Here is a 10,208-nt window from a genome sequence, read left to right as displayed (position 1 = left end):
TAAATGGCAAATAAACATCTTGAATCTTGGAAAAAACAAAGGTCCATGTGTGAGAGAAGGCAAGCTTTAGAGTGAATGAAGAGAGATAGCGGTGTCAGCTAGAGCAAAGAGAATCAGAGAATTAAAACGTTATTTTGTGATTGTTTCATTGTGGTTACGCTCTATAGCAGGATTAAACACAGCTGCACCACTTCACAACCCTGTGAGAAGGACTGTATGTGAATGCAGCCAAAACCACATTCTGTTTGTTCTGGCCTGCACCTTGAGTGAGTGTAGCCCTGCCCTCAGACAGACACAGACCTGAAACTGGATTCATGTAATAGGCTACTGATGCCCATTTATAAATGTATCAAACAACATTAGATTAAAAACGTGTTTGTTTCATTTTCAAATTGTCCACAAAGTACATCGAACGTCAGATGTCATGATAAGCACCATGGCTCTAGTACTGGGATTCCAGCAGCTGTGTAAAACGAACATGGGAGTGGCAGTTTGCCGGCTTTTTGAAGTTCAGTGTAAAAGGGCTAAAATAAACCAAAAAATGCCAAGAAGCAGGGTAAAAATGCCTACACTTTGATGTGATCTATGTGTAAAAAGGGCTTTAGACTGTGCTGCGCAGATCTGGCAGCTTAATGATGACTTAAGCTGGGCCTGGATCAGATCTTGTCTTGGCAAGCTGAAGGTCTGTCCAGAGAAAAGGTGCCACTTAATGTAGTTAATTCTGTTTCTTCTATTTTGTGAACTGATTGATGTCTGTTTCTTTGCAGGATTTTATGCGGCAAGCAGGTGAAGTCGCCTACGCTGATGCTCATAAAGGACGGGCCAATGAGGGCGTCATTGAGTTTCGATCCCACTCAGACATGAAACAAGCCCTGGAAAAGCTAGATGGCACTTATATTAATGGGAGGAAGATTCATCTGGTGGAAAACAAACATCGGCCCTGGTTCTCTTGTTCTAGCAGCAGATCCAGGTAAATGAAGCTTGAAGTCAGATATGATCCCTGATGGTGTGTTTGTTTTTTTTTCTTCCTTATTTTTCTCTCACCATTTCTAATTAAGTTTGACAAGTTGAACCCACAGGTCTTGTAGCAGGCAGCGCTCACATAGCCACAGCCGAAGAAATAAGGGTTCTCACAGTCGTTCTGGGTCTCGCTCACGGTAAGTCCAGGGCTCAGCTCCCACACTGGTCTGGAAAGTTATGAAATAATTGGAGAGATGCCTGCATAATTTACCATTGAAGACTTTAAGTAGACCCTAACCTAGTGCATAGAAAGTCTACCTAAGTGCAGCTGTAGGTGTCATTTTATATATTGCGATATTTATCTTTTTTGACATATAAGCATTTAGGCAAAACAGTGTAGCTGCAAGTGTAGCATGTAGCTGCTACGAGTATGTATCATACTGACCAAAAAGTTGAATATAATCAAGAAATTAAATAGAAACCAGGGTATTGATGTTTTTTTTCTGTTTGTTTGTTTGTTTTTAAATTACAAAGCCACGAGTCATTGGTTAATTTTTCTTTTTGCAGGTCTCGTTCTCCCAGCAAGCGCAGGTCTCACTCCAGGTCTGGCCGGAAGTCACGCTCCAGGTCGAAGAGAAAGTCTCCAAAGAAGTCTCATTCACACACCCTTAAATCACATAGTCCCTCCAAGAGCAAAACATCTCGCTCCCACTCAGACGTTCGTAAGTCATGCTCCGAGAGTAGATCCAAAACCAAAACAGCGCGAATCCAGAAGCCCTTCTAAAGAGAAGTCTTCTGGTGAGAAGTCCCGAAGCCGCTCATGGTCCCATTTAGAGAGTAGAAACGCGAACCGTACCTCAAAATCTCCTGGCAAGGACCATAAGCTCTCCAAGTCCCCAGCCAAGCACTCTGCCTCATGATCCAGATCAGTTTCTCAAGACTGACCATCTGTAACAATGTACTAAACAAAATGTAATGATAGAATTCAACCCAGGCCTGTATTTGATGTGTACAGATCAGAAAATATTTGTACATTTTTGAGCCGATTTGGAGGTCGTGAAATTGATGTCTTGTTGGTTTTTACTTTTCCTGTAATTATTGAAGCTTATTGAAGATTATTGAAGCTGTTGTAACTCTGAGTAATGTATTTCTCATTTTCCTAAAGTCTGAATGTATCATGCCAGTCTAGCAGTTGACAACAGGCCAGTTTCCTTGATATTTTGATAACGTGTATTAAGTCCAAATAGACAAAAGTACAGTACATACTAATACAGATTCACAGTTTGCATGTTCTGTGATAGTGTTTGCCTTATAAAATCCCAGCCTTCTTCTAGTGGAAATGGCATTTTAATGCAATCTGCAGCATTTATTTGTGAATATTGGAATAAAATAATTTTTAAGTCTTCATTTTTAAAAACAAGCATCATTTGCAAAAGTTTTAGAAAAGCCCACTTCAAACCTAACTTAAGTCATCAGTGCATTAAAATAAGGCTCATGTAGAAATAAATGATTTTCTTTAACTTGGAGCTTTGACGTGTGATATGTTGTATACACAAGAGTAGTATACTATAGTAAGAAAGTCACTTTCGGCTTTTCACGTTTAGGGGTCGTCATAGCGAATCGTCACATTGAGGACTCCCATGTTGACATTTGGCACGTGTTTTACGCCGGATGCCCTTCCTGACGCAACCCTGATTCGAACCCAGGGCGCAGCCCTGATAGTAATATACTATAGTATTCCTTTATAATGCTTTACAGCAGCTTAGCCAACTCATTTGATAAACAGATGTGGCTGAAAAAATAAGGTCCTTGTTTTTTTTGTCAGACCCGTATTTATAAAGCATAAATCATTACAGAACTACTTGAAACTTTTAATTGGTAACCCGTAATATCATTTATTTTTTGGGGGGGAGGGCGCTACTCTACTTGCTGGACTGCTTCTTGCTATGCGTTGCCATGTGCTTAGCGCTAGCGCCCTTGGTTACCACTCTCCCCCATAATGCACTACTTCAAGAGAGCTTCGGGGTAACTAATTGGGGTAATATGCTAAGTACAAGTAGGAATGAAGGTTATAGTTAGACAATTCTTTAATAGCAATCGAAAAGAGAAACATTGTCTTGCAGCGAACGCTAACGTAAGGTAACGACGCAACGACCCCCATGATATTAGCAATACGGCTAACGTGTAGCTAGCTTCTAAGCTATGTTTGCTAACAGTATCCTAGTGTACGGCGCTAGAACAGAGTTCAGTGACTGACTACTACAGTATTTGCGATTAATGAGGGCTAATTATTCACTGGAACGTCCATTATCGGTGAATGACTTGTGGAAACTGAATTCTTAGCTCTCAATATAGTAATAATCTATTAAAGACAGCTCATAGCTAATAAAATCTAACTTGAGTTAAATCCCGTTTCCAGGTGTGTGGACGTATATTTGAGCTGCCTTTGGTGAGAGAGAACTTAGTAAATAATGGAGAAAGAACAACACAATTCCGTGGTTTTTAATGCTTCAAAAAAAGAACTTTTTACCACGAACAATGGATATAAATCTATGCAGAAGAGACTCAAGGCTCAATGGAAAATCCAAAGGTAAGTTGTGTAACCTGTTTGTGCTGACTAGATATTTGCTTTGACATACTTACTAAATTCCCCACGGTTATACAGTAATTTTGTGAAAAATATAGTTGATAAATAAATGCATTCTCCCCTAGTATGAAAGAAGAGCTGTCTTTGGAGAAGTTGAAAGGTGTCAAGGTGTGGATAACTGCCGGCCCAAGAGAGAAGTTCACCGATTCAGAGGTGATGGATCAGGACAACAACATATCTTATGTTAGCTTAAAATATGTTTAGGCCATTTCATTTTTAAGTTATGGAAAGTAACACAGAGCTTCTAAATGTCTGCACCCAGATTTTCACATAAACGTTTTCACACTGTTGTCACATTATTTCAGGTTGATGTACTGAAACACTACCTGGATGGAGGAGGAAATATCCTTGTCATGCTCGGTGAAGGCGGGGAAATTAAATATAACACCAATATCAACTCTCTCTTGGAGAAGTTTGGAATAATGGTTAACAATGGTGCATAATGAAATTTGTTTAAATGCCCATTGTCATCTATGCAGTTACAGATATTTTATTACAGTTTTATGGAATCACATGGTGTCTTTTCCCCCATTCATCACTGTTGCAGATGCTGTTGTGAGGATTGTGTATTATAAATACTTTCATCCTAAGGAGGCACTTGTGTCTGATGGTGTATTGAACAGGTTTGTCATTACAGTATATACAGTATTATTTCTCTTTACACAAACACATGTATATTTTATACGTTTCAATAAATACAAAAGTGTTTGCAGCCTTATATCCACTGTATGTATATGTATTCAGATGTAGCTGGAATAAATGTGCTTTAAATTAATATATCTTTAAGCTGATACACATCTTAAGTCCCAGGTTTCTGCCTCTTTCATCTCTAGAGAGATCAGTCGAGCTGCTGGCAAAGTGGTCACAGGAGTCATTGAAGATGAAAATGTTGGAAACAAAGCACAGTAAATAGTTTTGTCTTTGTATCTTTATTTGCATTAAGTGTTTTGGAGCTGGCTCTGAACACAAGCTTTTCTGAACTTCTTCTAAAGGGGTGGCAACATGTCCGTGCATATTCTCAGTCATCCAGGTCGTAGTATGCTGAAAAAAGAAAAAAATTATCTGGACTTGGTTTTAACCAAAGCCAAGTCCGGATTATTTTTTTCTACATTTTTTCAGTCTTCTAAAGGGGGTTTTTCTCGCCAAGTGTTTGCTCAAGTGGCATTTGATAGGTTTTTCTCTATAATAATAATGATAATAGCAAGGTCTAGATCTTACTATGTAAAGTGCTTTGAGATGATTTTTGCTGTCATTTGGCACCTTACAAATAAAAGTGAATTGTCTTTCTTTGTGTAGGGCCCTCACATTTGTGTACCCATATGGTGCTACTCTGAGTGTGATGAAACCTGCCGTGGCTGTTCTTTCCACTGGCTCAGTTTGCTTCCCCCTTAACAGGCCTGTTATGGCCTTCTATCAAGGAAAGGTCAGACAAACAATGTAGTTTTTATAGTCATTCCAAGCACATTTATTTATAAATGTACACGTGATGTTGAACGATGTGTCATGTTTTATAACGCAGGCAGGCAAACTGGTTGTGCTGGGGTCTTGCATCATGTTCAGTGACCAATACATAGATAAAGAGGATAACAGTAAAATTATGGTGAGTCCAGCTGACATTTAGTTTGAATATTAACACCCAAATGGTGAAAGAGTATTCTGCTCTTCTATGTATTTTATTGAGCATTAATTATGCACAACAACCTGTCATACTTTTTTCATTCCAGGATGTCGTTCTTCAGTGGCTTACGACTGATAACATTCAGCTGAATCAGATTGATGCAGAAGACCCAGAGGTGAGGATGTATACTTAATTGGAGAATGTCACCACTAATAGTCTTTTGAATTAGCTGACATCCATCTTTTGTCTGTTTCCTACTGTAGATCACAGACTACACCATGTTGCCAAACACAGAGTCCTTGTCAAAACAGCTCAGGGGGTGCATACAGGAGGGTGATGAAAACCCCAGGGATTTCACCTCTCTCTTTCAAAAGTCTTTCTTCGAATTGGCTACTGACACTGTACCCATCATCAGGTGAGTGCAAAATACTCCCGAGAGCATTACCCCACCGTCATGTTTCTCTTCTCGCTAAAAGGTTTGTTTTTTGCAGTGCTTACAAACAGCTTAATGTAAAAAATGAGCCACTGCAGCTAATTGCACCACAGTTTGAGACCCCTCTACCCCAGCTTCAACCTGCTGTAAGTTTCCATCCTGCACAACTGAAATGCTAACATAACATTTTACTTTAAACCCCACAAGTATAACTCTGATGTGGCAGTTGCTTTGCCTTTTAGGTCTTTCCACCTGCCTTAAGCGATTTGCCTCCACCCATGCTGGACCTGTTTGATCTGGATGAAACTTTTTCTTCTGAGAAAGTGCGCTTAGCACAGCTCACCAATAAATGTAAATGATACTTCAACTAGAAATATTAATTACATTTTGGTATGATACTTTCATCATTTTTAAAACTGATTCGTTTACAGGTACAGATGATGATCTTGAGTTCTATGTGCGGAAATGTGGAGAAATTCTGGGGGTTACTCCAAAGCTGGATCAAGATCAAAGGGATGCCAAGCACATCTTGGAACACATTTTCTTCCAGGTTGTAGAGTTTAAGAAGGTGAGTGCCTGCAGGATAACAAGGAGTTTTTTTTATGCAATGGAAGGACTTATCTAAAAGCAACTTTACCCTTTTGCAGGAGCATGACACTGCCAATGAAGCATGAGTCACACCATTGCAACTGGACTCAGTAACAAGTTCACCATTTTGAACTCTACTTTTACTACATGAAGGACTATATTCTATAAAGTGACTTAAAAGTAGACTTTAAAGTATCAACATGATACTGTAACATTTTAGAAAGTGTACATATACAACAGTTAATACATTTTATACCCTTGCTGTATTTCATTGTTAAATAAAATTTAAAATTGCAAGGCACTTGTGCAAATAAAATGACACTTTTATTTAAATATTCAAATCATTTGTTAAAAAGACAAACAGACCAAGGTCCCAGACATGGATCCTGCAAAATAAACAAAATCAAGTTATTTCACAGATTATGCCATAGTATGATATGAAAGAAAAAACATTTTTAAATTTACCTGAGCATCTTACCTTTACATACATTTTAAATCAGTTTTACAATCCAGTTTGATTTGTCCGTTTTCCACAGTTAATGCAGAAGTGACCTAATCATGTGCATTCACAAACCATACTTTTTCCCCTTCCAAACTTTCTCCATGTTGAGTGTATACAGGGAGACGTTCTTAGCAATATCAGGGAGAAATTCAAATAAGTGAGTGTGTAGATTGAGGTTTTGGACTCCATGTGGACTCCAGAGCACTGGACTCCATGCTGGGTCTGGGGCTGTTGCCTTCTGATTTAATCAAAGACAGGTCCCATGACATTTGAGATGAAGTGAGGTCACTGTAATACTGGTCAACAGCAGCAGTCTTTTGCTTTGGAAGCAGCAGGCAGGGAGTGGAGGACTTGCTTTGTAAAGGAACAGTCAGGTGACAATTGAAAGTCTCTTGAGTGCTCAAACTATTCATAGAAAACGTCTGCGGGGAAGAAGTGGTGTCCGAAGGTAGGCAGAGAGAAGCAAGGATCGATAGCCTGGCATTAGACCCATCACCTGTGTCATTTGGCGCTCTTGAGGTGGACAGTTGTTCCAGCGACAAGGCAGACAGTAAACTCTGCCCCCCAAAAAACTTCCTGTCAAGCTCCGAGGGAGATGAAAAGTCCAAGCTTGTCATATCTACGAGATAAAACGTTAGAAAGATTTGCACTTACAATTAAGCCGCTTAACGAGACATTAATGAATCCTTCTATCTTCAGAATATAACCAATTTTCTTACCCTTAATAACAAACGTTTTCTCCATCATTGCCTTGGACCCATGAATGCCACTTGACTTCGAGGTCGGTTTTAAACTGTGGAAGCTGCAAGTTAATTGACCCAGCTGGGGGATCAGCAGGTGATCAGTCAGGAGTGGGTGGGGTGGTGGTGGCGCGGTTAAGCTACACCACATTTTATCCCTTTGTTTATATATGTATATATTTATATTACATTTTATCAGCATTTTCAGATAAATAATTAAAGGTGCTCCGGTTAATGTTAACTTTCATAGCCTAATGAAATAATGTATTGAGCATTTTTTGTATTACTTTTTAAATGCAAATTGAATCGTGAAAAGTGTCCATCACACTTTTGCAGAGCACAAGGCGACATGTTCAAACTGCTTATTTTGAGTGCAGTGGTGCTCAACCCAGCTATATTTAATTACAATGACATAAGAAAGGGAAAAGCACAACTTCATATTTAAGAAGCTGCACTTGATTATCAAAATGATTGCCAATTAATTTTCATTCCAGTCCACTGACTGAGTAATCGATCTCAAGATATTGGATATTCAGATTTTTTACAAATATTTATTATACGTTTTTGTAACGATTTGTTTTCTTTGTCGCTATTAATTATTTTGCATTTCCGCGTACACTTTTCCCTCATTTAATATATTAAGCGTTTGTCATGTGTATACATGGCAATATACAGGGTCTAGCTCCTGGTTTGTAAAATTAAGTAACCTAATTTCATAGTGGGGTTTAGTGTGGGAGCATAATGTTTAGATTTTATTTTGAGTAATAGCAGAACCGTATGTATTTTGAAGATGCGACCGGAAGTTGTCTTCTGGCTGGACGGCCCTACGCGCACATCTAATGCGCATTACGTCACTACCCCGTTTCTACGTTGGAGAAGGGCGCGAGATAGAAATCCAGGAGCGCGGACAACTCGGGTTCTCCAGATGTTCACAACAATAGTAGCTGGCACTGAACCGTGATCACGAACACTGGCTGCTTTTTGAAAATATCAGACACACGGAATACAGCGGTACAGTACTGAATGTACGTGCACATGACGTGCAACGGCAGCAGGACATATCACCGTGTGACCGTAAGCATCAGAAACAGAGGGAAATGTCTTGGCGGCCGCGCGGGTAAGATGTTCATATTTGCTTTATGAGTTAATTTTAGCATTAGTATTACTTGCTTGGCTACACATGGTTATAACTTTGAATTTTAATGTTCCAACGTTAAATACATTGCGTCGGCTAAGGCAAAAGGCTTATTAGACCCAACCTTACAAGATTTAAATGCTTTATGGCCTCTCTGTGCCGCCCTTTTCCTGGACAGTCGCGATAAAGGCAAGTAAGGGTTAAGTATTCGTTTTGACACCAGACATATTTTCTGTTATCTCACTTTAATCAAATAAATCTAACGTAACTAACCTCATAACTTTGCTAAACAGCAGTTTATGCATGAGAGCTGCTAAATCCCAGCCTACCATGAAAATAACGTTTAACCTGATAATCCAGTTGCCTTAGCCACATCACTAGGGCGGGTCGATGGCTAGTTCTTGCTTTCACTGTCAGCTGTATTCATGCACATGACAACTGTTTGGTTCTCAGTGAGGATGGGGAGGAGGCCGTGCACCCAGACACTGATTCTGATGTGGCAGAGCAGAGAGATGGTGGGAAAGTGAAGGTGAAATGGACACAAGAGGAGGTGATTGTCAGTATTGTCCCAGAAATGTGTGTGATGTCAGTGACTTCTGAACCTGCCAAAGAAAAAGCTTGCTTATTTATTTGTTTGTTTGCTTATAGGATGACAAACTCAAAGCTCTGGTTCAAAAACGGGGACCAAATGATTGGAAATATATTGCCAGCTACATACCAGTAAGTTTGATAAACTTTTCTGATGCTTCTAATAAACACAAGGACCCTGTTGGCTGTGTAGTGTCAACAGAAATGTGTGTGTTTTCACTTGTTTTGTTTAGAATCATAGTGAACACCAGTGTCAGCACCGTTGGTTTAAGGTCTTGGATCCAGAACTGGTTAAGGGTCCTTGGACTAAAGAGGAGGATGAGAAGGTAGGCCACTTTTGAGCTAGCAGTGCATGATTATGACTCACAAAGAACAGTATATCTTGTGTGATTTGTCAAAATAAGTTGTAATCCACATGTCAAAGTGTCCTTGGGCAAGACACTGAACGCCCCCGTTGCCCCCGATGGTTAGAGTCATCAGTTGAGTTGGTGCCGCAGATGGCTGCCTCGGTTCTGTACTGGAAACAAATTCCTTGTGTGTGTGTAACATACTTGGTCACTAGAAATAATAATACAATTGAAAGGAACATGAGTTCTATGTTCTTGAAGCCCATAGTTGAAAAGGAAATTATAGAGATAGTAAATAAATGTGGTAACAAAACATCTAGTGATAGTGATGGTATCACCATGGCAACTGTTAAATGGGTAATTGAAGAGATATGCAAACCATTAACACATATTTTTAACATGTCATTTTGACTTGGGCAGTTCCCTAAAACCATGAAAATTGCAAAGGTTATTCCTCTGTATAAATCTGGTGATAAGCACAACTTCACAAATTATAGGCCGGTTTCTCTGTTGTCACAATTTTCAAAAATTCTGGAAAAACTCTTTAATAACAGATTAGATACATTTATTGAAAAAATAAAATCCTCTCTGATTGCCAATACGGTTTTAGGTCGAACCGATCGACATCTTTGGCCATTACCGACCTGATG

General features: G+C 39.4%; 3 protein-coding genes and 1 long non-coding RNA gene across 10 annotated transcripts in view; 3 read left to right on the top strand and 1 right to left on the bottom strand.

Moving 5' to 3' along the window:
- LOC109956155 (serine/arginine-rich splicing factor 6-like) overlaps positions 1–2,480 on the top strand; it is a 9,368-nt gene extending 6,888 nt beyond the window's left edge. The window contains 4 exon segments of the mRNA XM_020593057.1: positions 768–970; positions 1,080–1,157; positions 1,528–1,716; positions 1,718–2,480. Coding sequence (XP_020448713.1) covers positions 768–970; positions 1,080–1,157; positions 1,528–1,716; positions 1,718–1,880 — 633 coding nt within the window. The 3' untranslated portion in view covers positions 1,881–2,480.
- An 80-nt stretch (positions 2,481–2,560) lies between these two features.
- Positions 2,561–6,579, top strand: ift52 (intraflagellar transport 52 homolog (Chlamydomonas)). 6 transcript variants are annotated; one of them, XM_020593054.1, is made up of 14 exons: positions 2,561–2,765; positions 3,380–3,550; positions 3,673–3,760; positions 3,913–4,042; positions 4,155–4,230; positions 4,441–4,512; positions 4,904–5,030; positions 5,127–5,207; positions 5,332–5,400; positions 5,489–5,640; positions 5,717–5,804; positions 5,901–6,009; positions 6,090–6,226; positions 6,306–6,579. In XM_020593054.1, the coding sequence occupies exons 2-14, from the start codon at positions 3,432–3,434 to the stop codon at positions 6,330–6,332; spliced, it is 1,275 nt and encodes a 424-aa protein (XP_020448710.1). In that variant the 5' UTR covers positions 2,561–2,765; positions 3,380–3,431; the 3' UTR covers positions 6,333–6,579. The 6 variants fall into 6 exon arrangements, 5 of the variants coding, with proteins under 5 accessions (XP_020448710.1, XP_020448709.1, XP_020448708.1 ...); XM_020593053.1 differs by lacking the exon at positions 2,561–2,765 and adding an exon at positions 2,778–2,985; XM_020593052.1 differs by lacking the exon at positions 2,561–2,765 and adding an exon at positions 2,778–2,998.
- Positions 6,549–7,574, bottom strand: LOC109956157 (uncharacterized). 2 transcript variants are annotated; one of them, XR_002274373.1, is made up of 3 exons: positions 7,468–7,574; positions 6,725–7,367; positions 6,549–6,632 (listed from the first exon to the last, which is right to left on the bottom strand). It is a non-coding gene; the product is annotated as an uncharacterized LOC109956157 (long non-coding RNA). The 2 variants fall into 2 exon arrangements; XR_002274374.1 differs by having other exon boundaries at positions 6,735–7,367.
- Positions 7,575–8,059: 485 nt separating this feature from the next.
- mybl2b (v-myb avian myeloblastosis viral oncogene homolog-like 2b) overlaps positions 8,060–10,208 on the top strand; it is an 8,602-nt gene continuing 6,453 nt past the window's right edge. The window contains exons 1-4 of the mRNA XM_020593048.1: positions 8,060–8,605; positions 9,077–9,173; positions 9,272–9,343; positions 9,445–9,537. Of these exons, the coding sequence (XP_020448704.1) occupies positions 8,586–8,605; positions 9,077–9,173; positions 9,272–9,343; positions 9,445–9,537 (282 nt within the window). The 5' untranslated portion in view covers positions 8,060–8,585. The remainder of the gene's footprint in view (positions 8,606–9,076; positions 9,174–9,271; positions 9,344–9,444; positions 9,538–10,208) is intronic.

The sequence above is a fragment of the Monopterus albus genome, unplaced genomic scaffold (genome assembly GCF_001952655.1).
Source record: "Monopterus albus unplaced genomic scaffold, M_albus_1.0 scaffold18.1, whole genome shotgun sequence".
Classification (NCBI taxonomy): Eukaryota; Metazoa; Chordata; class Actinopteri; order Synbranchiformes; family Synbranchidae; genus Monopterus; species Monopterus albus.
Note: the sequence above shows the minus strand (reverse complement) of the source record. Positions and strands in the feature narration are given on the sequence as shown.

What these genes read in the sequence shown, in the direction of transcription:
- ift52 (XM_020593054.1), top strand. Translation starts at nt 3,432, where the DNA reads ATGGAGAAAGAACAACACAATTCCGTGGTTTTTAATGCTTCAAAAAAA. An exon ending in TGGCCTTCTATCAAGGAAAG is followed by an intron (nt 5,031 to 5,126) that starts GTCAGACAAACA and finishes TTTATAACGCAG; the next exon opens with GCAGGCAAACTGGTTGTGCT. An exon ending in TTGATGCAGAAGACCCAGAG is followed by an intron (nt 5,401 to 5,488) that starts GTGAGGATGTAT and finishes TTCCTACTGTAG; the next exon opens with ATCACAGACTACACCATGTT.